The sequence below is a fragment of the Micromys minutus genome, assembly GCF_963924665.1.
Source record: "Micromys minutus genome assembly, chromosome: 12".
NCBI lineage: Eukaryota > Metazoa > Chordata > Mammalia > Rodentia > Muridae > Micromys > Micromys minutus.
In genome coordinates this window covers 13,262,110-13,289,319 of record NC_137981.1, presented here as the reverse complement: position 1 = coordinate 13,289,319, position 27,210 = coordinate 13,262,110, and the positions used below count along the sequence as shown (strand labels likewise).

Here is a 27,210-nt window from a genome sequence, read left to right as displayed (position 1 = left end):
CCGCGGGCCTACATACAGGCTGCCGCTGAATCCAGTTCTACAAGGGTTCTGGGATTGGAGTCTGGTCTTCAGCCTGCTCCGAGAGAGCTGTATCCACTGAAAGATCTCTGCCTGAGAACTTACATATTCTTTTAAATATGTTTTCTTAAAAGATTTATTTATATCTGTGAGTACACTGTCACTGTCTTTAGACACACAAGAAGAAGGCATGAGATCCCATTACAAATGGTTGTGAGCCACCATATGGTTGCTGGGAATTGAACTCAGGACCTCTAGAAGAGCAGACAGTGCTCTTAACCTCTGAGCCATCTCTCCAGCCCCAAACCTACACATTTTTACAGCGTTGAATCTTTTTCTCAAACGTTTACCACAAATTGAAGGAAAGATGAAGCCTTTATTAATTTTTATTTATAAGCACTTATAATTACTCAAGCAAAATATTAAGATATATGGACAGAGTGGGGGATGAGAGTGAGGGGGAAAGAGGATAACATTTGAATAGAGAATATCCAAAAAAAAATGTTACTACTAAAACTAAAAAAAAAAAAAAAAAAAAAAAAAAAAAAAAAAAAAAAGATGCAGGGACAGGGAAAAACCAAGGCACAAAGAACCTACCAGAGCCCCCAAGATGCACTAGATACCCAGCAGGCACCTTCTCTTCATGGTGAGGATATAGGTGTGTGGGAAACTGGGTTTGTTCCACCAACACAGCCCCACCCACCTGAGTCTCAATGAGATGAGGTTCTGGAAGGGCTGGGACATCAGGTCAGGAGGTTAGAATTTGCTGGTGTAGAGGGAGATGGCCCACTTGGGTACACGGAGGAAGCCAGGCAAGTAGGAGGTCAGCCATCTCAGGCTGGAGACGTGTGAGAGCGCATAGCCCAAGGAAAAATAGTCCTGGACAGGACGGCCTGGGGATAACAGAAGGGCAAGTAGACCCTTGTTTCCTACTCCTCAGATACCCCAACTCTGGCTGAAAATGTGGGGGAAAGGAGTAGGGAACACGGTCGCTGGTTAAAGCTGGCCCAGAGCAAGCACTTACCATCGACATCCTTAAGGCCATAGCGCCGAGCAAGGTCACAGGATGGCAGCACCTTCCCACTCAAGTTCAGGATATTGGGGTCTGTGGGCACACAATTAGCGATGGTGGGCATTGGGAGTGGTGCAGAGTGACAAAGTTTGGCTGGTACAGGGTGTGGCTGAGGTATACACTGCAGCCCTGAGCAGGAGTTCTCTGAGTTCACACTACCCTGCAGCAGTTTACAGCAGACCTCAAACAAGGAATCCTGACCCCGAGCCTCCAGACAGAAAAGACAACAAAATTAGGGACTGTCCGTGAGTGCTCCAAAGATGCACTCTGTCACCCAGTGCCATCACCTGTTGCCAAGGCCACCACACACTTGCCACTCATTTCTGTACTTTCGGCCGATGGGAAAACTGATTTCATCTGAAAAATGGGTTGAGAAGTTAAGGGTTAATTTCCACGAGTACTGCCTGTGCCTTCCCGTTTTCTCCTGTCTTGCAGGACTTGCATGGCCGTGTCCTAGAAAGCATTAGAGCTCCCTTTCCCATGTACATAAATGGAAGGATCAGAGCATCCCAAGTAGTGTCTGGACCTTCTAGGGTAGATCAGGGCAAGGTCACTATTCGGGCTTTGGTGTCAGACAGCCTTTCACGTTTCCCTCCTTCTGTCATTTCTCATTGTGAGGGACTGAGCCTGTACCAGCACACCTAAGCAAATGCTCTACCACTGAGCTACACTTCCAGCCCTGGCTCAAGTTTCTCAACTTGGGTTTCTGATTCAGTATAAACTGGAGTTATTAACTGCTGTACAGGATGAAAAGAAGTGAAGTTCTGCGTGCTCAGCCTGTGTCTGCCCTACGAAGCACCTGGTACGTGGGAACAGCAACTCTTTCTCCCTTTGGGAGTCTCCCTATGTAGCCCTGCTGGCCCAGACACAGTCAGGTTGGCCTTGAAGTCACACAGATCCCGCCTCTGCCTTGTGAGAGCTGGGGTTACAGACCTGCCCCGAGACTGGAGAGACGCCTTTGCTCTCCATTTTGCCTCCCCTTCCCTTGCCCACCTTCTTAAACAGAGGATCTTCAGGCTGCTCCTCTTTGGCTACAAACTCCCTCACCAGTTCTGTCTGCACCAGCCCTGGCCACAGAGATACGTAACTGACGCCATGACGCCGAAGCTCGTGGGCACAGTCAGCAGCCATTTTGTCACACTGTGGAGGGAGAGAAGGCAGAAATGAGAACCTGAACGCCTGTTCTCCTCGTCTTCCTCTTCTGCCCTCCCTGAGTCCAAGAGGATACCCCAGGCCCCCATCCTTCCCCAGAGCCCTGATGTCTCTGCCACCATCTTCCCACATTCGATGCCTATGCTGGTAGATGGAGGGAGGTTCACACAAAGGAACCATCAGTGCATGGGACAGAGAGAGCGGTGAAGGTCACCATTCTTACTGCTCTGAGAACCGTGGGCTGAACCAACCGCCAACACTGCTGTATACCTCCCCAACTCCTGGGCTTTGGTCCTTACCGCGGCTTTGCCCACACCATAAGGGACATTGAACATATGCTGCAGGCCCCCAGGGGAGGACACAATCACGATGAGTCCTTTGCCAGCCGGTACCATCAGTCGCGCCCCATACACAGAGCATAAGTAGTGGCCTCTGGAAGGGATCAGAGAAGGAATGGATTGTGTGAATGCTGGTTCAGCTGCTTCCCAAGTCCCCAGTGTCTGTGGTCAGCACAGAGGCTGCACAGCAATAGCCGAAGACCTGGGGAATCAGGCGCAGGCCGTTCCAAGGGAAAATGGGTACAATTCACGGTAGATAAGAGAGAGGATGCATGTCATAGAACGAAGGGGCTCTTGCACTGTAGACATAAGATGTTCAGGGGTGTAAGCTGTGTATCTGGTCAGCTGGGTTCATGGGACAAACCTACAATCTCAGCACTGTGGAGATAAAGGCAGGAGAATCAGGAATCCAGAGACATCCTTGGCTATACAGTGAGTTTGTGGCTAGCCTGGGTGAGACGAGACCATGCAACAAAATGAGCAGTTAAGCTGAATAAAACGTTTTCAAAAGAAGGGATGTAAATAGCCAAATAAATACAGCTTTCATCAAGAAAACAATTCATGGGCTGGAGAGGTTGCCCAGTGGTTAGAGCACTGGCTGCTCTTCCAGAGGTCCTGAGTTCAATTCCCAGCAACCACGTGGTGGCTCACAACCATCTGTAATGAGATCTGATGCCCTCTTCTGGTGTGTCTGAAGACAGCTACAGTGTACTTATAATAAATAAATAAATCTTTAAATAAGAAAGAGAAAAAAGGTCTGAGAAAAAACAGCTGTAAAGAAAAACGAAACAGGGGTGAGGGGGATCAACTGGGATGTAAAGTGAATAAATAAATTAAATGGGAAAAAATGAAACCACAGTGTTTGCAGGAAAACTGATAGAACTGAAAAACAATTATCATTGTGGTTACTAGTTTTGGGACCAGGGGTCTGTCTACATAGCCCTGGGTGTCCTGATACTAGTGCACCAGCCTGAGCTCAAGCTTACTGCCACTCTCTGTCTCCTGAGTCCTGGGGTTAAAGCTGTGCACCACCATATCTGACACTGGAAACCACTAAACAAAGTGAGCTGGGCTCAGAGAGGCAAATACCGTGTTATCGCTCACATGTGGATCCTAGGTTCAAAACTATACATGTGCACACACATACATGTGCACACACTCGTATACAGGGGAGGAAGTGCTCCAAGGAAAGCGAGACAGAGAGGGTAACAAGAAACAAGTAACAGGACTAACAGGAAGAGGGAGAACTAGCTGGAGAGGGTGAGGGGTGGTGAGGTCAGTGGGGCTGAGAGTGAATGAGAACGAAGTGTAAGGACAGTCGTGACAGCTCAGAACTGACAGGACCATATATACATGTGACGACCCTTGGCCCATCCTTTTACATTTGATCACTCCTTCTAACCATTTTAAAAACATAGCCCATGGGCTATGTGCAACACTGAGAGAATCCTTCCTTCTGGGACTTGTACTTGGATGGGCAAAGAATGAGGCCAGAACAGGGCGACATCTTATTAGAAAAACCTGAGATAGGAGGTGGCAAACACCTTTAATCCTAGCACTTGGGAGGCACCTGCAGGTGGACCTCTGAGTTGAAGGTCAGCCTAGTCTACAGAGAGTTCCAGGATCATCTACACGGAGAAACCATGTCTCAAAGCCAAACTAAACCAAACCAAAAAGACAAACTGAGACAGAGCAAAAATCGACCTTCCCAGGCTGTCCGAGATGGCTCAGTAAGTAAAGGCAAACCGGGAAGGCTGAGTTCAAGTCCTGAAACTGAGAGAAAGATGAAGAGAAAGAGAACACACACACACACACACACACACTCATACACAAACACACCACATATGCACCCCACATACAAGCACAAACACACCACACCTGGTGAACACACGCATGCATGCACAAGAAAAAAAAGTGATATTCTTAGATGCAAACCCACAGGCATGGGACTTCTCCAGAATTAAGTGGGACAAATGGAGAAGAGAGATGAAAAAGACGGGAAACCTAAGGAAAAAGAGGCCTTTTAGGAAAGGGCCCAGGCTCTGGGGCTGCTACACAGGAGGTATAGCTAGAGAGGGGCTGGAGAGATGGCTCAGTGGTTAAGAGCACTGCCTGCTCTTCCAGAGGTCCTGAGTTCAACTCCCAGCAACCACATGGTGGCTCACAACCATCTGTAATGGGGGGTGCCTCCAGTGTTCTCTCCTGGTGTGTCTGAGTACAGCTAGTGTGCTCATATACACAACACATACATAAAATGAATAATTCTTTAAAAAAGAGAAAAAAAGAGGAGCTCAGGCTCTGGCGGTGAAGCACACACCTGAGTCCGACATTGTTCATATCATCCCAAATGGAGGCAGGTACTTCCCAGAATGACTTGTTGACTGTGGTCAGGATTGCCTAGAAGACATGAGGGTGATTGATTGGGTGATTAATTGGCATGAAGATATAAAGGGCTGGTTAATGGGACCATGAATGGAGATAAAGACTCAAGGGTGGGGGTGGGGTGAGGGTGGGGGTGGGTTTAGAACGAAGAGTTGGATCACGTTAAAAGGTTACCTGGACACCAGCATAGGCGTTATTGACCAGAACATCGAGCCGTCCCTGCTGTTCCCGATCTACTTGCTCAAACAGGCTTTTCACCTCGCTCTCCTGGCTTGAGTCACACACCACTGGTACACACCGGCCCCCGAGGGACTGTGCCTGGCAAGGAACGGTGAGTATGAGTTCACAGCAATTGTTTTCCTAACTCGGTTGCGGTTGCCTTTAAGAACCGGGAGCTCAGGGTTCAGCCCCACAGCTAGAACACGGCATGTAACGGCGCCCTCTGGTGTCCATTTTAGGAATTTCACCATAGTGGGACCTCCCACAGAAGGGCAAGGTAGACTGGACCTGAGGTTTAACATCAGCATTTACTGAGGACTACCATATGCAAGACCTTACTTAGTAGTTATTCTGCAAGCCCCAGCATTAGAAGAGGCACGGCGTCCACTCTCAGAGAGAAGTGACTGTCCTCTTTGTCCTTTCCGACTTTCTTACCACTCATCTGGAATTCTTACTCAGCTCCAGATCTTTCCCTCACTCAACCAATGCTCTGGCTTGGTAATTTAAAAAAAAAAAAAATCAGCGCTATTAGGCATAAACTATTGCTACTTCCTATTCTGCTTTGCCTCTGAAAAATGTGACCCACTCACCAGGTTCAGAGGAAGAAGAGTACCTATTTTCCAGAGGTGAGTTTGGGGCCCTGCTCCTGTTTTGCTTAACCTGCAGCAATGCCCCCTTACGGCTCACCCTGACATCAAGTCTTTTTTCCTTAAGACACTTCTTCACAATTTAGTCAGTGTGAACAATCGAAAACATGCACATTAAAAATAAAATCTTGGGCTGGAGAAGTGGTTAAGAGCACCAACTGCTCTTCCAGAGGTCCTGAGTTCAAATCCCAGCAACCACATGGTGGCTCACAACCATCTGTAATGAGATCTGATGCCCTCTTCTGGTGTGTCTGAAGACAGCTACAGTGTACTTATACATAAAAAATAAATAACTCTTTAAAAAAATCTTCTAACAGGATCAACGATCCAAGCCAATGAAAGCCTAAAAGCGTTGATAGGGTCTTACTATAGCACAAGCTGGCCTTCAGCGCCCCCACCCTCCAGCTCAACTTCTCCAGTGCTGGGTTATATGGGCATGCATGCCATGCTGCCCCCCAGTCCCCCAGGGTCTCACTCTGTAGCCCTGGCTGGTTTGGAACTCACTATGTTGACCTTGACATCACAGAGAGGTTCTGGCTCCTGAGTGCTGGGATTAAAGGTATGCAGAACCCAACCCCTTTGCCAGGGTGAGTTTTGTTTGTTTTTAGTGCTCAGGATCAAACCCTGCAAATCCACTAACCTGTGCCCCAGCCCCTCCTGATGGCCTCTAAGAACGACTCCCTCTCTGGTCTCTTCCCTATTGCCCTTTGCTTAAATAGCTGGAAATGTTTTTCATAACTTCCTTACCTAATTCCTCTCCAAGACTTGTTCAAGATCACTTCAAGAGGGCTGGAGAGATGGCTCATTGGTTAAGAGCACTGGCTGCTCTTCCAGCGGACCCCGGTTTAATTTCCAGTACCTCCACACAACTGTTTGTAACTATAATTTCAGGGGATCTGAAACCCTCACACAGATAACGACACAGGTAAAACATCAATGCACACAAAATAAAAACCACCACAAGTGGTTGTGCACACCTTTAATCCCAGAACTCAGGAGGCAGAGGCAGTCAGATCTGTGAGTTCGAGGTCAACCTGGGTCTATACAGTGAGTTCCAGGGCAGTCAGGGCCATGTAGAGATGTAGAGAGAGACTGTATCAAAAAACAAACAAAAAACCCCCAAACAACAACAAGGAAGTAAACAAGTACAGTTCAACAAGTCTTGCCTAAATTAGAGGAAGGCACTAATACAAATTTTTTCTTTGCAAGACCTGAAACTCTCAGATTTTTCTTCCCATTAAGCTCACTTGGTAGAAAAACTCAATCCTACATTACTTATTTATGGTACTCAGTAGACATTAATGATTTGTTGAAGGGGGATATAGCAATCAGAATGATTAACTCATCACTTACCTCCTGGGCAGTAGCTCTCAGGGTGTCCAGATGGCGGCCGGTAATGTAAACCGTGGCACCCGCTTCGCAAAGCTGTAAGGCAATGCCACGGCCAATACCCCTGGAGGCCCCGGTTACCACACACACTTGGCCCTTCATAGGTGCTACCATGACTCACACCAAAGGGGTTATCTGTGGAAGTAAAGAGTCGCTTTGAGAGAATCAGGTAGATTGTGTGCTGAGGCAGGTCTCTGTGAGGGCTAGAAGGGGCTGCTAAGCTTGGACTGTTTTGAGGGGAGAGACATTTGACAGAAGGATAACTGAGTCAAAATCTCAGGCCAGCTTGTCCTTTTAGGAATCCCAGGGCTGGGTGGAGACTCTTACGAACCTCTGAGTGGGGCTAACTTGGTGGGGAATCTGGCGATACAGTCCTGGGCTCTCTGGAGTTCTTGCTACCCGTCCAGTCCCACGGAGAGCTGCGAAGCACTGAATCGTAAGTGGACAGAACCTTACCTGCAGCAGACGCAGCCTCTGGGTTTCTTTCTGCCCAGATCGCCAGATCTATAGTTGAACTTTGATTCTGGCCACGTCGGAGTGCTCGCCTGGATGGAAGTCCCGGTGCGGGTGAGGATGATCGAGAAGAAGTTGAGGCTACTCCCGAAGTTCCAAGTTCAGACACGGGGGTGGAACCCACAAATGGGGGAGGGAGATCTGTAGCCACGCCCATCGCGTCCGCCCGTCCCGTCCCGTCGCAGACTTATGACGTCTCCGTGCGCCAGGAGCGCGCCGGCGGTTGTGGGAGCTGCAACCGGGAAGCGTGAACGTCTGGACCCAAAGTATTCATGGGGTTGGGCCCGCGTTCCGTTCACAAAGCGCGGCGCCAGTTCTCGGGTGCCGGCCGGCGGGGACGCGCGGCCCGGGGTTCGGGGCGTCCCCCTCCCGGCCGCGAAGGTTGTTCCCGGCTGCCGGCCGCCGCGCGTGCGGAGCAGGCCCCCGAGGCTCTCCCGCACCTGAGCCCGGAGGCGCTCGGATATTTCCGACGGGCGCTGTCAGCGCTGAAAGTAGCCCCCGACGCCGCGGAAGAACGAGGTAGGAGCAGCTACGCCGTGGATTAAGTGTAAAACACACACGGAACTTTCAGAGAGATCCCCGGGGAGTTCGTGGCTAAGTGATGGGTTAAGTCTTATTCTCTTAGTCTAACGGTTTGTTTATGACCTCATTTTTTTTTTCAGAGTTGATGGCGCGCAATATTTTGAAGGAAGTGGAGGCTCAGGCTCTAGCCTTGGCTACGAATAGGACTGGTAGTGAAATGCTGCAGGAGCTTTTGGGGTTCAGTCCTTTGAAACCCTTGTGTCGAGTGTGGGTCGCTCTGCGCCCCAACTTGCGCTTCGTGGCTTGTCATCGGTGTGGGGTCCACGTATTACAGAGTGCTTTGCTGCAGCTACCTCGATTGCTGAAGAGTCCTGCAAAAGCAGAGGAGGAGGAAGAGGAGGAGGATGGTCCGTCGCAGACTCTGGAGGAGCTAGTCCTGGGACTAGCCACTGAAGTGTGTGATGATTTTCTTTTCTTCTGTGGAGACACGCATGGCAGCTTCGTGGTCAGAACTCTGCTGCAAGTGTTGGGAGGTATTCTTCTGGAGTCTGAGAGAGTCAAGCCCCGCGGTTCCCAGTCGTCTGGTAAGTATTGTAAGAAAGGGACGTTTACGAAGTTCAAAAGCCGGTAAATAGAAGAGTTAATCTTCATGGTGGAGTTTGACCATGAAGAATTAGCAGAACCTTAGGACAGAACCTGGAAGGTCAAACACTGGTGTGCCTAGGAAGGATGTACTTACATTCAGGGAACAGCCACTAACTAACACGGGCACAGGAGGAGCAATGAATTTCAGTCTTATTTCCATAGTTCACGGTAAGAAAGTCATTAAAAAAAAAAAACTTTTAAATATGTCTGGGCATGTGTTATCACTCAAATGTCTGTGCTTTCTGCAGTGTTTGTGTGGGTGTCGGTTCTCCTTCCACCGTGTGGGTTCTGTGTATTGAACTCGGGTTGTCAGGCTTGGCAGCATCACCCTTATAACCGTCCTGGCCCTGATAGTTTATTTTAAGACAGAGTCTCCCCTATAACCCAACTGGCTTTTGACTCGTGATGTAGCACAGGCTGGCCTTGGTGCTCATGCTTGCTTCTCTCTTCCAAGTGCTGGGATTGCAGGCTTGTGCTACCATGCCTAAGCTGGCTCTAAACTCAGAGATCCGCCTGCCTCTGCCTCCCAAGTGCTGGGAGTAAAGGAGCCTACCACCACTGCCTCAGCCTGTCTAATACTGAAATTACGGGAATGTGCTTCTACACCTGGCTAGGAAGTTTGTTTTTAATCCTGATGTGACTTGTGTGTGAATGTTGGATCCAAGCAGACGTTCAGAAAAAGATACCCTTACCACATGCCACCTCTTTTTTCTGATGTTTTCTTTCCTTTTACATTTTATTCTCTATTTTAAAACATGCTCAATACTGATGGGAGCAGATGCAGAGACCCATAGCTAACACTAGGCAGAGCCAGGGGACCCACAGTGGGGAAGAAAGGATTGTAGGACCAGAGGGATTGCGGCCCACAAGACATGACCCACAGAGTCAACTAAGCAGGCTTGTAGGGGCTCACAGAGACTGAAGCAATAATCACCAATCCTGTATGGGTCTGAACTAGGCCCTCTGCAAATACATTATGGTCGTGCAGCTTAAGGTTCTTGTGGGACTCCTAATGGTGGTGGGGGGTTATCTCTAAGTCTTTTGCCTACACTTAGATTTGTGCCTAGTCTTTCTGTAATTTGTTATGCCATTTTTGATTGATATTCCTGGGAGGCCTGTTTGTTTTGTTTTTTGAAAGGAAACAGTGGATCTGGGCAGAGAGGATGTGCGGAGGTGGGGGCCGGGTAGGAGTAGAGATAAGGGAAACAGGATACAATGCATATAAAAGATAAAAATGTAAATAAAAATGCTACTTAAGACCACTAACTTTGTTTTATGTTGCAGTCATAGGATGTGACGTACATTTAAAAATGCTGGAGAATGTGGTTGGAGAGTATAAGTGAAGTCTAGCTTTGGTATACTTTAAATCCTGACTGAGAAATAATGAACTCTGGACCATAGGGGAGGGCATTAAGGATGCTTGGGGAAAAATGAAAGAATATTTTACTCCTCCACAGGAGACACATCTGTCCTGCATCTCCAAGCTGAGCCCTATTCTTCTGTGGAGCTCTCTGTAATCTCACTGTTGTTCACATTCTTGGTCTTTCTTTAGAAACACAGAGGACCTCAGCTCGGGAATGTAAACCAACTGATTTCGAGGTTCCTAAAACCTTCTTGAGTCACCTTCAGGACCTGAGCGCCTGCTTTCTGAAGGACATTGCTGGTAAAAAGATGTATTAATTACTTTACATGTTGCAGAGGCAAATGCCCAACCAAAGTGACCTAAGGGAAAAGGACTCACAGTTAGAGGGTAGTCTGTATGGCAGAAGCTGTACTGTATCAAGTTAGGAAGCAGAGGTAGCTGTGCTCATGGGATAGTGCCCCCACATTTGGGTGGACCTGCCCACCTACATTGACCTACTCTAGAGATAGAAATGCCCAGATGTTAGTGGACAGTCCAGAGTCACCATCACAGAAGGGAAGTAGGAAAAGGGTCTAGAGTCTTCTTTGGGGATTTCCACTAAGCAGGATCCTTATATCAGATCAATTCTATCGTAACACCTGTCTGATTTAATGCTGTAAGGTATTCTCTGTTGACATTTTTATATGTATAGTCCCCCTTGTTGCTTGAGTTTTGAGGTTGTACAGGTAATCTGGATTTGGGACAAAGTATTAAATTATTTCTGTCTTTTCCTACAGTATTTATCACCGACAAGATCTCCAGCTTTTGTCTTCAAGTGGCCTTACAAGTCCTTCACCACAAATTACCTCAACACTGCGCCCACCTCTGCGATGCAGTCATTGATTACCTGAGTTCTCGGAATCCTTCAGCAGATGGCAGGTGTGATGTCTTCAGGGGTCATCGCAGCTGGGGTGTGTCTGAAATGAATGAGATAATATGGTATAGCTATTTCTGGGTGAAGTTTACACTCTTAAGTTCTTCTCCCCCAAAAATATTTATTGCCAGGTGCTTGCAGACACCTTTAACCCCAGTACTTGTGAGGTACAGTCTCATTTTGTTGCCCTGGCTGGTCTCAAACTCACAAAGATCCTCCTTCCTCTGCCTCCTGGGTACTGGGAATAAAGCCGTGTATTACCTATGCCTGACCTATTTTATTTAAGATATATCTTTATTTTATGTGTATGAAGTTGTGCTTTCATGTATGATGTACACCACATGTTTACAGTATCAACAGAGGCCAGAAGAGGCTGTCAGAACCCCTGGAACTGCAGTTGCAGACAGTTGTCAGCCTTGTGGGTGCTGGGAACTGAACTTCTCGGGTCCTCTGCAAGAGCAGTAAGTACATGCTCTTAAACACTGAGCCATCTCTCGAGCTCCAGTCTCATCCTTCATCTCTGTGAGGGATCTTACTGTGTAGCACTGGCTAGCCTAGAACTCACTATATATGCCAGGCTGGTCTTGAACTCACTGGCTTCTGCCTCTTCAATGCTGTGCTTGAAGGTGTGTATCACCAAACCCAGCTCTTTAAAAAAAGACTGTATTTATACTTCCCTTGTATGAGTCTTTGGCCTGTGTATATGTATGTGCACTGTTTGTGGCAGGCAGGAGAGGGCCTGTGAAGCCAGGTCCTCTGCAGGAACAGTAAGGACTACCAACCAACCACAACACTCTCTAGCCACAGTCTCATTCTTCTTGCCTCTAGCCCTCTACTCCTGTTTCTTCGGGATCAGACGAGCTCCAGACTCTTGGAGCAAGTGCTGCTGGTATTAGAACCAGAGAGGCTCCATCGCCTCTTTAAGGATCACTTCCAGGGTCAGCTGTATTCCTTGGCTGAGCATCCCATTGCTAACTTCCCTTTGCAGCGTTTACTGGATGCAGTCACTTCCCCTGAGCTGGTAAGTTGGAAATATGGCCTGGGTCTCTTTCTGCTATTCTTAATCATTGGACTTTATTCATTCGTTCGTTTATTTATTTATTCTGTTGTTGTTATTGCTATTATTATTTTATTATTATTATTATTATTTGGTCTTTCAAAACGGGGTTTCTCTGTAGCCCTAGAACTTGCCTTGTAAACCAGGCTGGCATTGAACTCAACAAGATCCACTTTTGACTGCGTCCTGACTGCTGGGATTAAAGATGTGAACCGCCAATGCCCTGCTTTGGGGCCTTATTTTATAGTGTGTGTGTCTCTGTACTTCTCTGACAGTTTACTACCTAGTACTCATGAGAAATTACTCTTTGGTGTTTCCCAGAGACTAGGGTGGAGGTCCCCTTCTCCTAGAGCTTGGTTTTAGCTTCTTAGATCTGACTGCCAGTTTGCTAAGTTCAAGTCTGCGGTTAGAAAGTTCTGTGGCTTGTCTAAAAATCCACAGGGGTGCTGAAGCTAGCCGTAGCTTTCTTACTGCTTACCACCAAGAGGCTTTTCCTGTGGTCCTTGGGTAGGCACATGGAGTAGAAGGGTGGCTTTAATTCTAGATGTGCCTTGCTCTCTCCTTTCCTGTCTTCTACAGAAGGAACTTTTAGACTTCGCCCCTAGGGTGGCACCTCTATGGCTGTCGTCTTCTGGGTTTGACACAGCACAGTGAACATGTTTTAGTGTTTTTTTGTTTTTGTTTATGTCTTATCTACATTTTTTTAAGTAGGTAGTTTTGGTTTTTTTGTTTTTTGTTTTCCTGATTAACTTTATAGGAAACCACTAATTGATTGTCAAAGATTCTTCAATCCATGTTTCCTCTTAGCTCTCCCTTGTGTTTGAGGAGCTGAGCCCTGCCTTGGAAGCGGTGCTGGCCCGGGGCCACCCAGGGGTAGTGGTCGCTCTGGTGGAAGCCTGCCGCAGGGTTGGCACTCACCAAGCCCAGGTCTTGCAGCTGTTATTTGAGGTGAGTGGGTGTTTGCAGCCCATCAGTGCCCTTCTGACCTAACTGTAGTCGGGATCTGTCTAATCTGCATGTGGGAGGGTTCGTGTTGAAGTTACAGATATGGAGACAGATGAGCCTAAGAACAGCCCTGAGGTGAAATTTATCATCGAGAACTTTGAGGGATAAATGAATTTGGTCCCTGTTATGAGTGCAGACGCTAGGAGAGAGAACAAAGCAGTTGAGACTACAGTCATGGAGCATTGTTTCCTATTGAGTCAGATCTCATCTTTCTTGAACATTTCTCTGTCTACAAAATCATGGTGTTAGAGATGGGATCAATCTCAAGAGTCATGCTCTGTCTTTCTACCTAGGCATTCCATTGTGCAGAGCCCCCGTCTCGGCAAGTAGCCTGTGTACCTCTCTTTGCTTGTTTGTTGGCTTATGAGGTCTACTATGAACTAATGGAGGAGGAGGGGGCGGTGCCTGCAGAACACCAGGTAAGATAGGGGCATTTGGGTCCAGGCGTATTAGGGCTTGGGAAGCCCCTTGGGTTAAGATGAGACTTGTAACCCCTTTGAAAGGGTGCAGTACCCTAGGGATGAGGTCATCCACCTGGTTCAGTCCCTGCTTCCTAATTCCCTGTTGCTACTCCCAGGTAGAAGTGGCTACAGCCAGAGCTCTCCGGGAAGTGACAGTACTTGGGTCTCTGCTGCTCCAGCATTTGCTGTATTTTTCCAACCCTGGACTTGTACTTCGAAGTCTGAGTGCCTTGACCGGACCACAGCTTCTCACTCTGGCCCAGAGTCCTGCTGGCTCTCATGTGTTTGATGCCATCCTGACGAGTCCCTCTGTGACACACAAGCAGCGTCGTCGAGTGCTGAAGACCCTAAAGGTTAGACTTCTGCTCTGGTCCCTATCACTGAATCTGAGAGCTGCAGGCAGAATACATAGTTCCTGTGTTGTTTAAACTGTGCCTCTCAGGGCTTCTGAATTTATTTCTCCATTCCCAGAACACATTTGTATACTTCCCTGGAGGGACTTTACCTTACTTGTCTCAATTCAGGGACAGTATGTGGCTCTTGCGTGTAGCCGCCATGGCAGCCGTGTATTAGATGCCATCTGGAGTGGAGCAGCTTTGGGGGCTCGGAAGGAAATTGCAGCTGAATTGGGTGAGTACCACTGCCCATTGCCCCTGGGTGGTTTCCAAGCTCCTGTGCCTGGTAGCTGATTGGTTCAGCAGATTTCAAAAGTGCAGTCTGTTGCTAAGTTCTCCAAGGCCTGCTTCCACAGTCTGCAGCGTCGTGCAGCCCCTTTCTCTCCGCCCTCATCTGGCTTTCATGCTGTAGTTTGTGAGCCAGCACTGAGGGAAATGGAGGGGCCTTCACCTCAAGCACAGTTTGTCTTTGAGCATGAGTGTTGCTAAATAGGAGTGGTTCTCTTTGCAGGAGAGCAGAACCAGGAGTTGATTCAAGATCCTTTTGGCCACCATGTGGCTCGAAATGTGGCCCTGACTACCTTCTTGAAGCGGCGAGAGGCTTGGGAACAGCAGCAAAGCACTGTGGCCAAGCGGAGGCGGGCATTGAACTCTATACTTGAAGACTGAGGCCTTGCAACTGGGAATAGGTGTTGACTGGGAGGATGAGAGGCATTCTTATCCTTCCTGGTTTAAATTGGAGCCAAAAGTCTTACTGGAGCCAGATGTAGTAAATATACAAAACTATAAACTACTAAAACAAGAATATCAAGAATTCAAGGTCAGCTTGGGCTGTGGCAGCCAGATCCTGTTAATCCCTATGTCCCTCTGTCATTCTCTCCCCTCCCCCAGGCATGTGGTAAAGACTTTTGTATTTTTCTTGGAAATGTTTTTATTTTTTAGGGGAAAGGTATCTTGGGGTAAAGCTAGGGACAGTTGTCATTAGTATGCAGGATCTTAGGGACAGGAGTTAGTAAGAACCTAGATGAAGCAGCAGTTATGGTGGGGTCAGGATGCCAGGGGATGAGGTTGTGGTTCTGCAGGGTAGTGGAAGGCAGGGGATGTAGGGAAGATAAGTAGCATTCTTCAGGAAGATGCACAGGCTAGAGGACCAAGGCAGTGTGCTGATCTGTTAAGATGGAGTCAGCTTAGTTACCTAGGTTACACTGCAGACCCCCAACCTGATAATGCCCTTTAATAGTCCTCACGTGTCACATGGGACCAGTCTTTCCACAGCTCAAAGCATGATTTCATTATGAATGGAGGTGACTCTGCCGGTGCCATTGCCATCGCTCAGCCCCCTCCACCACATGGCGTAGGGTAGATGAGATTCCCAGCAGCATGTGACCCAGGCCTTGCAGCAGTGAGGAAGTCCAACGAAGGAGCTCCCTGAAGGGCAGAGATGAGATTAGATGGTTAAGGGAAGCTGAGAGGAGGCCGAGGGTTGAACACTTTGGATGGGGGGCTCATAAGGGAGAGCTCATGGGTCATGGGCCCGAGAGGTTAAAACAACTTGAGGGACGATTCAACTCTAAGGTTGTTTGATATGTGGGTCTCTTACCTGAGTACTTTTTTAGGGCCAACTCCTTGAAAATCACAGCTCATGGAATAGAGCCCGTAGAATGTAGCTTTCACATTGAGGCTGCCAAAGAAGTCTCGAGGATTTTGCTTGTACACATCGAAGGTGATGCGGGCGATGTCCTTGCTATGTTTTGGCTTCTCCCGTCCTAGGCCATATGACAGCATCCCACTCTGTGGGACATCCCCATCATTGAAGTGGACCTGCCTTCATACCCTGACATCTACCGCTAATCCTGTCAGTGCTGGATCTGTCTTCCCAATATTGTCTAATTGGTGTCCTTCACAACTCCCCAGTGCTTCTGCCCCCAAGGTCAGTGATAGGCTAGGGAAGAAGCCTGGGAGAACCAGAAAGGAGCAGAGAAGCTAAGCCGCCCCACTGTAGACTTCTCACCTTGGGGCTCCAGCTCTGTCCCTGCTCTAGCACCATCAAGCATGTGTCATCCTCCAGCAGCTGGAAGAAGTCCTCACTCTCCACAGCAGTCCCATCCTCCTCCAGGACCAGCGTTAGCACTCCACTTAGCGGCAAGGTCTCTACTACCTGTTGAGTGACATGTTGGGGGTGGGGCAGGCCTTAGCCCCATCAGCCTCAGACCCTGGTTGTCAGGTCAGCTCTACTTCCTGCATTTTTGCCATCTTCCCTGTGTTCTGTTTGGTTTTTGGTTTGTTTTGAGACGGTGTTGGTGTAGTGCAGCCTGCTCCCAACCTTAGCAATTCTGTGCTAGTTTACTGGGTCCTGGGATGTAGACATGAGCATCCTTCCTAAAAATGCCAGTTCTGTGTGTAGCCCTGGCTGTCCTGGATCTTCCTCTGTAGACCAGGCTGCCCTCAAACTCAAGATCCACCTGCCTCTGCCTCCATTGTGCTGGGATTAAAGGTGTGTGTGACCGCCACCACCTGGCAGAAATGGTGGTTGTTGATAGACATGAGCCGGTGGGAGCCCTGTTTTCAAAGTTAGCACTATTTAACCTTACTGGGGCCAAGTGAAACTATTTGAAAACTTGTGGGCCGTAGAAGGAATGCCAGATTTAAGCTAGGAACAATAGGATGAGAGAGAAAAGGCTCTGGTGATCAAGAGAGACCGTTCATGTAAGGCCCTCTTGAGGAACAAACGCCAGCTCCACTTCAATCCTGAGGCTAGCTTCTAAAGCCCTGCCTGCCCTAGGAATCATTACCCTTGAGCACCCATGGAGAAAGAGGCTAAACATTCTTGAAGCTGCACTTAAGTTGTTTCCCTGTGTACCAGAAACAGGCAGGGGTTTAAACACTAACAAAGGGTCTGAATCTTTAACAGACATGACCTCATATCACTTACCTTGAGGGTTGACACAGCTTCCTTTAAAATTTTATTTTTAACTGCGTGTGAGGTATGTGTGAGTGTATGGAGAAGAGGACATTAGATTCTCTGGAGCTGGAGCTCTGTGGTTGTGAGTCACTAGCTGGGTGCTGGGAACTCAACCCAGTCCTCTGGAAGAGCAGTAAGTGCTCTTAACTGCTGAGCCATCTCCCCAGCCCCACACCTCTTTCTGTGGGGACCACATGAGAAAATACTCCAAAAAGAAGGTCCCATCCACCGTGATTTGGGAAAGAGTCACCTAACCTCAAGAATGTATCACCTAGTACAACCCAGCTCAGGCTGCTTCCCTCTTCAGGGCAGCCACTCCGGTCTCTGGAGGATCCTACTCAGCTCTACTAACGAGATTGTTAAATAAACATCCCAAGTTGTCTGTTGACTGGCTTCATTAAGAATATAAGAGCTGAGATGCATCCCCTCTCCAGTGTCTGCCAGATATCTATAAGGGCTTCCCGTTTATTGAGTAATCATAAAAGTTTATTAGTCCCTGTGTAGACAAACTGAAGGCTGGAGGAGTGCTTTAGAAGTAAACTGCCTCATGCTGAAAGACCTGGGTTTAATGCCCAACACTGAAAACTTTTTTTTAGATTTTGTGGCATGCATCTTTAATCTCGGTATTTGGAAGCCTAAAGCAAGAGAATTCTGAGTTCAAGGTCAGTCTGAGCTAAAAAGTGAGAGCCTGTTTAAAAATAAACAAAACAGGTTTTGATAGGTTGAATGATTTCCCAATGTTTGACAGCTAGAAATAACAAAACCAGGATTTGAAGTTGACTTTCATAGAATAATTCATAGCTGGTAATTGATTCCTAGAGTTAGAAAAAACAAAATCATCTAAATGATTTCTGAACCCATTTCTCCAGCTCTTACCTGCTGTTTCTCTGCCAAAGAAAGCCTGCTACTCCGAGACTAAACGTTGTACTCAAATGCAGCATAGGTCACTGGCTGTTTCTTAGGCCTCTGAAGGGTGGCAATCATGCAGCCTGCACACTTCCTGCTCCCCAATCCTACTACTATCACTGAGTCCCATGGCTTCCTTGTTCCAGGAACCCAGAAGCTTGACCACTTACCTTATCTAGCAGTTCCTGGCAGGTGGCGGCTGTCAGTCCTTTCCGGACTGTCCGCTTATGATCACAGACACGGAAGGGTCGCTGAGGTGGAGGAGCTGAGTTCCAGACCCTACGGCTAAGCTCAGAACTCATAGTGGATACTGACCTGGTAGTTGGGAACAAAACACCAGAAGGAGTAAGGAGGGGGTTGGCAAACTAGTGATGATGGGGGTGGGCTGGCTAGGGGGTCTAGGTTTACAGATCCAAAGGAGAGACTTAGAGAAGCTTAAGAGTCAGAGAAATTTGTAGGGGAGGGGAAGTGAGTCTTCCAGGGGCTGTTTTGGCTGCCCATATCCTTAGGATTGAAGTACAGAGGAAAGGGTTAGAAATCACCTTATCAGGCCATTGGGGTTCAAGGCTGAGAGGTACTCCATAGCAGAGGGGTGAAGAAGGTGAGTCGGCTTCCCTGTCGCTTTGGGGTTGGGTGCTTCTCTGTTGTTCGGAGGCTAAAGTCTTGTGTTTTTCTGTATAAAGCTGAGATCTTAGCCCTGGTGAAGTGAGAGATGAGTCAAGCGTGGACTCTGCCCCACCTTGCCTGGTCAGTAAGAGGGGCAAAGTCTAAGAGGAGGGAAGAAGGAGGAGCCTATGTGGAGTGGTGGAAGTAGCCACAGCCACAGCAGTTTCTGTCTCTTTAGAGGTGTGAAGGATAGATTTAGATATTTGATCCCTCACCCCTCATCCAAATACAGTTTAACTTTGTAGTCCACATTGGCCACCTCGAACTGATCTTTGTATTAGAGCAGTTAGAACAGTTTCTGGCCCACACTCCCAGGGATGGGACTTTCCATGGGAGCCCTGTTGACTGTGGCCACCTACTGCAGAGTTATAAACGGCAGTCTTTGGAAAAGCCTGGGCTAAACATGAGAAAGAGACCTGGAGATGATGAGAGGAAAAGCTGGATTCTGATCTATAGCACCAGCCACACGAGGATCGTTTCTGGAACCCTGGCCTTCCTGCTTACCTGCTCTTTGGTTGGAGAAGGATTGGCTAAACATTTCCCCCTCTGGCTTTATTCTCTAGAAATGCCTGCCAAGACTGCTCTCATCTTTTTTGGTTTGCTAATTAACTAATAATGTATCCCCAGCTATGACCCCCCACTGCACTAATCAGAGGAGTGTCAGGACTTTAGCTGTGGGGTGAAGGGAGGGAGGGAGAGAGAGGGAGAGCATATGGAAGCTGGAGGACTTAGATATTGCTTCTTGGGCAACACAATTTTTTCTTTTTCTTTTCTTTTATTTTATTTTGAGACAAGGTCTCCTAGGCCTGGAGATCACCCATTGGTTAGGACGGTTGGCCAGGGAGCACTAGAAACCCACTTGTTTCCAGCTGTCATGCACCACTTCAACATGGTTTCTGGGTGCTGAACTCAGGTCCTCACACTTGTGTAGCAAGGACTTTGCTGACTGAGCCTCTCCCCAGCCTAAGCATTTTAGTTGTGATGCCCAAGGTTTTATTTCTGATGTTAATTGTAGCCACAATGGACAACTGCACAGAAACTGAGTTTAACTGTTAATGAACCCCTTAAATGAGCACAGTCCCTGTTTTCCTGCCCGGGAGCCTCACAGACTTCCTAGCTCCCTGAGTCCTGAGAAACACAAAGTATCTGGACAGCTTTGTGACCTAGCCATCTTCATTTCTCATGGCAGCTGGAGCCCCAGCCAGGGCCACTTCAGGTACCAGTCGGGGCAAATTATAGGGTATAATGCCTCTAGGACAATTCTCCAGCAATGGCCATGCCCCCATATTATTTTGCCTTAGGTATTCTGTATACCTCAGGCTTGTAATGAGGTGCAATGCGTCAAGTTCCCCCCTTCCTGGTGTGGGGTGTCTGTGTGACGTGTGGAGGCCAGCAATGTTCCAAATAGCAATGAGCTGCCTAACACGGGTGCTGAAAAACAAACCTAGGTCCTTTGGCAGAGCAGCAGGTGTTCTTAACCACTGAGCCACCTCTCCAGTCCTTCCTCTTCTTAATGGATCTTAACGTGCTCCATCATTCCCCCGTGTTATGATCTCCACCCCCAAACCAGGTTGTAAGCTTTTCTACCTACATGCTTAACCTGGGGACTGGGCATCAAGTCTTACACGGAGAAGTTGCCACTGCAGGGTGGAGGGACTCTGACAGGCCCCCCAAAGAGACTGAAGCCGTGGAGGACTCTGCAGGGACAGGAGGCTGAAACAAGCAAGGGAGAGAAGCCAGGAGAGTGCCTTGTTTGGGTTGCTTCTCTGTTGCTTGCAAGCCATGGAGGCTAGGGAACTTAAACACTGCAGAAAGTGGGCTGGAAGGACTGGGGCCAGAGGTGGGGAGACGTGGGAGTAGCCGTTAGCAGGGACTCTTCTCGCAGGCTGAGCGCACCTTATCCTGCTTCCTGGGGAGGCTGGCCTCCACGTGCCTGGGCCTGTCAGCGATGGGAAGGAGTAGGATGAAGGAGGGCCCAGGATGAGCACCATCTTGTCCCTCTTCATTCTTGCCTCATTCTCGCCGCAAATGTGACAGGCACAGGGCAGGAGCAGGCACCTCATCCACCGCAGCCAGTGTCACCTGTCAGCCTCCCCAGATCTCCCCGCACCCCCTAACGCTGTTCTTCCCTGCTGGGTAAGTAGATCTGCCCGTTCTCCTTTACTCTCTACCAGTCACCTTGGTACTGCGATATAATGACTGGGATTGGATACAGAGGCAGGTATGCAGAAGGCCAGAAGTGGAGACAGTGACCGTCTACTGTGGACGCCTTGGTACCAGCGGCCTCTGGGAACAAACACATCAAGAGCAGGGAAGGTTAGCTTACTGAGAACAGAAGCCACGGGGTCTAAGGAGCCCTTTGAATTGGTTTTTTTGGAGAGAAGAGAGGCAAGCTGCAGAGAACTTGGGGGAGGCACAGTTCCTTCTCATCTAGCATCAGAGGTAGTGTGGACCTTTGCCCCAATCCTGAATGTCCCATTCCATGGATTCTTGCAGCTCCCCTCTAAAAGGATGTCTGTCTGCTACCGTCCGCCTGGGAATGAGACGCTGCTGAGCTGGAAGGGCTCGCGGGCCACCGGCACTGCCTTTCTACTGCTGGCGGCGTTGCTGGGACTGCCAGGCAATGGCTTCGTAGTGTGGAGCTTGGCGGGTTGGCGGCCCACCGCCGGGCGGCCTCTGGCGGCCACACTGGTGCTGCACTTGGCGCTGGCCGACGGCGCGGTGCTGCTGCTCACGCCGCTCTTTGTGGCCTTCCTGAGCCGACAGGCTTGGCCCCTGGGCCAGGTGGGCTGCAAGGCGGTGTACTACGTGTGCGCGCTCAGCATGTACGCCAGCGTGCTGCTCACCGGCCTGCTCAGCCTGCAGCGCTGTCTAGCGGTCACTCGGCCCTTCCTGGCTCCCCGACTGCGCAGCCCGGCCCTGGCCCGTCGTCTGCTGTTGGGGGTCTGGCTGGCCGCCCTGGTGCTAGCCGTGCCGGCCGCGGTCTACCGCCACCTCTGGGGCGATAGCGTGTGTCAGCTGTGTCACCCATCGGCGGTGCACGCCGCTGCTCATCTGAGCCTGGAGACCCTGACGGCTTTCGTCCTGCCTTTTGGGACTGTGCTCGGCTGCTACAGCGTGACGCTGGCGCGGTTGCGGGGAGCGCGCTGGGGCTCAGGGCGACAAGGCACGCGGGTGGGTCGTCTGGTGAGCGCCATCGTACTGGCCTTTGGCTTGCTCTGGACCCCCTACCACGCGGTCAATCTCCTACAGGCTGTGGCCGCGCTCGCTCCGCCGGAAGGACCCCTGGCCAGGCTCGGTGGGGCGGGCCAGGCGGCGCGCGCTGGAACTACAGCCTTGGCTTTCTTCAGTTCCAGCGTCAACCCTGTGCTCTACGTCTTCACTGCGGGGGATTTGCTTCCGCGGGCGGGACCTCGGTTCCTTACTCGACTCTTCGAGGGCTCTGGAGAGGCCCGAGGGGGTAGCCGCTCTAGGGAGGGTACCATGGAGCTTCGAACTACTCCTAAGCTAAAAATAGTGGTGCAGGGCAAGGGCAATGGAGACCCTGGAGGAGGGGGCAGGATGGAGAAAGACAGTCAGGAATGGTAGACAAGACCCCACACCCCACCTCAGGGTTCCCCTACCACTTTTCATTGTTCCCAGAGCTCTGGTATACCTGGGGACCCTTCTCTGATTGCAGTTTGGGTTTGGTTGAATAAGGATTTTTCGATCTGGACCTAATTCCCCTAAACCATGGGATTGTGAGGGTGATTGTATCCCATGTTCAATATTTGTGCTTGCGGTACAGCCTGGTTCCGTGTACCAACACTACTTACACGTTGCCAGTAGCTATTCTTGTGAAATACACTGGGAAGCCATTAGCTGGTGGCTTAAGTGTGTTCCTGGATTGTACTGAAGCGATCTCATTCTCCACGGAGACAGGTCAGGACTGGAAGGGTCAGCCTTCAGCGATTTTCTGCCCTGCCTCCCTATCCAGGTTACCTGATTCTCCAGGTCCGGAGAACCACTCTAGAGTTTGGATGGGGGTAGATAAAATCTATTCTTAGGAGCATTTAGGAGGAAGAAACTGGCCTACAAGCAGGAAAGGAAATCTGAGTAGTGTGAAGGGAAATGTTACTGCCCGACTGTGGTTGGCAGTGTGACCAAAGCACATGGCTGAATGGGGGTACAGGGACCTGGGGTTCCAAGACTTAATCCTTCTCTCTGACCCTGGGCTCACCCCTGCAGACCCTGTAAAAGCCACCAGGCCTACAAAGGTTTTACAAGAGGAGGTCTGAAAGTTGACTAGGAAGACATGTGGGGCATGGCAGGAATATTGGAAAACTGAAAGGCGCGTTCGGGAGGGTGGTACCTTTCCTTTCTCTGTCTCTTCTCTCTGTTGCCTTCCCTCTTCCCAAGGTGTTAGATGAACCCAGCCCTTCTCCATCACTTCTAGCCTTCGTCTTTTGAAATCTTCTTATCATCAGATCTAAAACTGGAATGACCCTTCTGATTTTGGGGACAGTAGAAAGCAAGGTTTGTTTTTTTCCCTTTAGGGAGCACCATGGGCACACACAGGACCTAGTTGGCTCTTTCTTACTAGCCCTCAGAGTTCCTTGTTCTCAGACCCAGTGAACCGAGACAGCTGACCTCCCAGTGGCTACTCTGGGCTCTACTTCAATGACAACATTTCTCACCCTTCAGACAGAGACTGACACACGGAAACCCAGTCTTCAGGGTCATGCTACAAACACCAAAATCAGGGTTGGCGTGACTTCTGAGTCAGGGCGGAAGTGTGCTTAGCATGCCTAGGAGGAGGAGGAACGACTGCTTCCCAAGGAGATGGAGTGAGGAGTAGCCCAGGAGAAAGTGCAAAGACACCTACTGCCTGTTTGGTAGGGCTGTGGATGACCCTGGAGCTCTGAGCCCAAAGCTTCACCCTGAAACACAGAATCCTTCCTGCCCTGCTGCTCTGGAGCAGAGGTTCCTGAACTTCCGCTGCTGTATCCTCTTCACCTTACACACCCATGTGGTCAGAGAGATCCTTCCTCAACGCTGCCCTCTGTTCTTGCTGTGGTTTCAGCCCCCTTTTCATCATATCCTCTGCTTGGCAGTTACTAGGCCAATGCTGATCTGGCTCTTCTCAATGTTCAGCAAGTGTGGGCACTGGAGAAAGCACATACGGGACATCCGTGGCACCACTGTGGTGCTTCTCACCTTTCCTGAGAAGTGACAGGTCGAAAGACAAACGGGAAGGCTCCTGGCAGACTGAAGGAACGTGTTCTTGGTGCCACAGGACATTTCAAAGACAGCCAGCATCCTTTCTTTCGCCAAGGGGAGTAGAAGGGTAACGCTTTGCTGGCTGTGTATCTTCCCAAATTCTTAGATGCTCTTGTGGCAGGGCTGGAGGAAGGTGCTGCTGACCATCCTGTCTCTTCTTCATTCTCAGCGTCTCCCAGCCTAGCCCACGCTCTCTCTGAGTTGAAGCTAGACGGTGCAAGGCTGTAGGGATGTAGGAAAGACGTGTGGATTCTTGCCTAGATCTCAGTAAGAAAGTCCACCAGGGCTGCTAAAGGGTCAAGCAGGTAAGGTAAGGGGAAGACATCGGGATTCTGTGTCACGAAGGAGATCACTTAGACTTTGGTGTCTCTCACAAAGAACGGAGATTTGGTTAGCCTGCGATGGGCGGTGCTTGTCTCCTGTGACCACACCACAGTCATGGTCTGACCTGAAATCAAGAACAGGTTGTTCATTTTGTCACATTCTCATTGATGTCCTTTCTCTGTAACCCCTCCCCTCCCTTGTCTGAGGATCTCTCTCAGTCTCATACAGCCTAGGGTGGCCTTGACCCCAATATGCTGTTTTTAGATCATGATGTTACCCTAACTCACAACAATACACAGAACATAGGCAGTCAACCTCATTAAAAACCCAATAATCTTAAAATCCACACCATTCGCACGTTGTTAATGTGAAGTGTAAAGATAATGGTTTTAAAATCAGCGATCTCAATCCGAACCTTCTGCCTTGCTTCCTTCTCCTACAACACAATCTGCAACTTTGCTCATTTCTCCAGTCTAGACCTGCACTTTTAGACCACACCCCAAGCCAAGTCACTCCTAGCACCCCTCTTTCCTACCTCACCATCTTTTCCCGCTTACTGCTCACTTAGCTCCACCCAAGGAGCCTCTTCCTCCCTTCTGCACTGCTCTGGAACACAGACTGTCCCTCCCCAAAAGCAAAGGGAGGTGTGGGGGTTTTCAGCCTCACCCTCAGGAAGATGCTCCCCCACCCCTGTCTCCTTTGCTCTGCTCTGTGGTACTTCCTCTCTGGCTGACTTAGCTGTCAGACTAGAAGTGGGACCAAGACCCTAGCACTAAGACAGATTCAAGGATTGGATATCCAACAACTAGACATGGCATTACCTTCTGATCAGCATCTGGAAAACTCTGTAAGTATCCTAGGAATGGGATGGTGTGTGTGTGTGTGTGTGTGTGGTTGAGTGTATGTCAGCATGGTGTGTGTTTGAGTGTGTCAGTGTGTCAGTGTGTTGTGTGTGTTAGTGTATGTCAGTATAGTTTGTGTGTGTTTGTGTATGTATGTGAGTATGTCAGTGTGGTTTTCTTGTGTGTATGTATGTGAGTGTATGTCAGTATGGTGTGTGTGTTTGTGCATTTGAGTGTGTATGCAGTGGGTTTTGTGAGTGTGTCTATGTGAGTATTTGTGTTAGTGTATGTCAGGACAGTATGGATGTGTGTGTGTGTGTGTATGTGTGTGTGTGTGTGTATGGCAAGTATGGCTTGGAGAGATGGTGAGACGGAATCCCCAAGAAAATCTGACCACTGTAAACGGACCATTCTCAGGGCTTGTCCATTAACTTTTCCTGTGCCCCGTGGCCAGCTCTAGAGAGAGTGAGTAGGTGACTGGAGAAAGTGGACAGTGGCCTCTTGAGAGACAGAAGAGTTAGCCTTTCAAGGCGTGCACAGCGCTGAGGAAAGTCTCCCAGTCTGGTGCTGGGTTCCAGGGTCTCTCAAGGGAAGGAGTGTGAAGGTTTTGGAAATACTGCTGTACATTTTGCAACTGGGTCTGTGGCAAAGAAGGGGCCCCACAGCCTGGTTAGGAAATGAGTCTTTCTATTCAACCGGGTGCCTTTAAGACGATGAGGTTGACAGTGATGGGCTGATATATTTTGAAGCTGCCTCTGAAAAATCTGATTGTGGAGACCAGATAACTCACCCTAATGTGATGGGGGGGGGGGTGTCAAGAATCCTTTGGCTTTCCCCTCATGGGTGTGTCCACTTTCACTCTCTAGGTCCATTTGATGGCTGCAAACACTACACCTTCTGTAGCACCTTCTCCTGGTGGCATGTCCTCCCTGTCTCTGTTGCCCATTGTCCTGCTGTCTGTGGCCCTGGCTGTGGGACTTCCAGGCAATAGCTTTGTAGTGTGGAGCATCCTGAGAAGGATGCAGAAACGCTCTGTCACTGCCCTGCTGGTGCTGAACTTGGCCCTGGCCGACCTGGCCGTGTTGCTCACTGCTCCCTTTTTCCTACACTTTCTGGCTCGAGGCACCTGGAGTTTTAGAGTGGCCGGTTGCCGCCTGTGCCACTATGTGTGTGGAGTAAGCATGTATGCCAGCGTCCTGCTTATCACCATCATGAGCCTGGACCGCTCACTGGCAGTGGCCCGCCCCTTTGTGTCCCAAAAGGTTCGTACGAAGACCTTTGCCCGGTGGGTGCTGGCAGGCATCTGGGTGGTGTCTTTTCTGCTGGCCATACCGGTCCTTGTGTACCGTACAGTAAAACGGAACAACAGGACTCTGATCTGCGACTCGATGTATCCCAGCGACGGGCATAAAGCCTTCCATCTGCTCTTTGAAGCCATCACGGGCTTCCTGCTGCCCTTCGTGGCGGTGGTGGCCAGCTACTCGGACATCGGGCGCCGGCTGCAGGCTCGGCGCTTCCGCCGCAGTCGACGCACCGGCCGCCTGGTCGTACTCATCATCCTGGCCTTCGCCGCCTTCTGGCTGCCTTACCACATAGTGAACCTGGTGGAAGCCGGTCGCACGCTGGCCGGCTGGGGCAAGGACAACCTTGCAGGGCAGCGACTGAAGCTGGCCCGCTACGTGCTCATCGCGTTGGCCTTCCTGAGCAGCAGCGTGAATCCGGTGCTGTACGCATGCGCGGGCGGCGGCCTGCTGCGTTCGGCGGGCGTGGGCTTCGTAGTCAAATTGCTGGAGGGCACTGGCTCCGAGGTGTCCAGCACCCGCCGCGGGGGCACTCTGACCCAGACCCCAAAGGCCACACCTGATTGTCCTGAGCCCGGCCCCACCGACAGCTTCATGACATCCTCCACCCTTCCTGAGTCTTCGAAGTGAACTGCAGTAGGCTGGGCTATGACACAGCCCATCCTGACCCACTTCTGTACCTGGAGGAGAACATGTTGGGGACTGGGCTTAAGCGGAAAAGAGGGAGGGATGGGGCAAGTCAGGGCAGAGAGATAGCATGCTCTTGCCTGGCTTCTGCAGGCAGCTTTATGATTAAAACTAAAGTATGAAATCAGGTTAAGCCTGTGAGTGAGGTGTGTATTGTGGAGACACTGAGGTG

General features: G+C 49.7%; 5 protein-coding genes across 5 annotated transcripts; 3 read left to right on the top strand and 2 right to left on the bottom strand.

Moving 5' to 3' along the window:
• Nucleotides 1-583: 583 nt before the first annotated feature.
• Nucleotides 584-7,829, bottom strand: DHRS1 (dehydrogenase/reductase 1). Its single transcript, XM_080926188.1, has 9 exons — nucleotides 7,674-7,829; nucleotides 7,182-7,352; nucleotides 5,137-5,280; nucleotides 4,898-4,977; nucleotides 2,542-2,674; nucleotides 2,084-2,230; nucleotides 1,378-1,447; nucleotides 1,043-1,123; nucleotides 584-911 (listed from the first exon to the last, which is right to left on the bottom strand). Exons 2-9 carry the CDS (start codon nucleotides 7,329-7,331, stop codon nucleotides 775-777), a joined length of 942 nt encoding a protein of 313 aa, XP_080782314.1. The 5' UTR covers nucleotides 7,332-7,352; nucleotides 7,674-7,829; the 3' UTR covers nucleotides 584-774.
• A 126-nt stretch (nucleotides 7,830-7,955) lies between these two features.
• NOP9 (NOP9 nucleolar protein) lies at nucleotides 7,956-14,995 on the top strand. The gene is made up of 10 exons (XM_080926275.1): nucleotides 7,956-8,249; nucleotides 8,393-8,836; nucleotides 10,450-10,560; nucleotides 11,037-11,178; nucleotides 12,002-12,194; nucleotides 13,038-13,178; nucleotides 13,529-13,654; nucleotides 13,813-14,049; nucleotides 14,221-14,326; nucleotides 14,603-14,995. Exons 1-10 carry the CDS (start codon nucleotides 8,003-8,005, stop codon nucleotides 14,758-14,760), a joined length of 1,905 nt encoding a protein of 634 aa, XP_080782401.1. The 5' UTR covers nucleotides 7,956-8,002; the 3' UTR covers nucleotides 14,761-14,995.
• Nucleotides 14,996-15,383: 388 nt separating this feature from the next.
• On the bottom strand, nucleotides 15,384-18,542 carry CIDEB (cell death inducing DFFA like effector b; the record flags this gene model as incomplete). Its single annotated transcript, XM_080925931.1, has 5 exons — nucleotides 15,384-15,519; nucleotides 15,692-15,882; nucleotides 16,103-16,249; nucleotides 18,130-18,274; nucleotides 18,502-18,542. The coding sequence occupies 5 exons, from the start codon at nucleotides 18,540-18,542 to the stop codon at nucleotides 15,384-15,386; spliced, it is 660 nt and encodes a 219-aa protein (XP_080782057.1).
• A 2,594-nt stretch (nucleotides 18,543-21,136) lies between these two features.
• On the top strand, nucleotides 21,137-22,213 carry LTB4R2 (leukotriene B4 receptor 2; the record flags this gene model as incomplete). The annotated part of the gene is made up of 1 exon (XM_080926058.1): nucleotides 21,137-22,213. The coding sequence occupies one exon, from the start codon at nucleotides 21,137-21,139 to the stop codon at nucleotides 22,211-22,213; it is 1,077 nt and encodes a 358-aa protein (XP_080782184.1).
• A 3,712-nt stretch (nucleotides 22,214-25,925) lies between these two features.
• On the top strand, nucleotides 25,926-26,981 carry LTB4R (leukotriene B4 receptor; the record flags this gene model as incomplete). The annotated part of the gene is made up of 1 exon (XM_080926174.1): nucleotides 25,926-26,981. The coding sequence occupies one exon, from the start codon at nucleotides 25,926-25,928 to the stop codon at nucleotides 26,979-26,981; it is 1,056 nt and encodes a 351-aa protein (XP_080782300.1).
• Nucleotides 26,982-27,210: the final 229 nt, after the last annotated feature.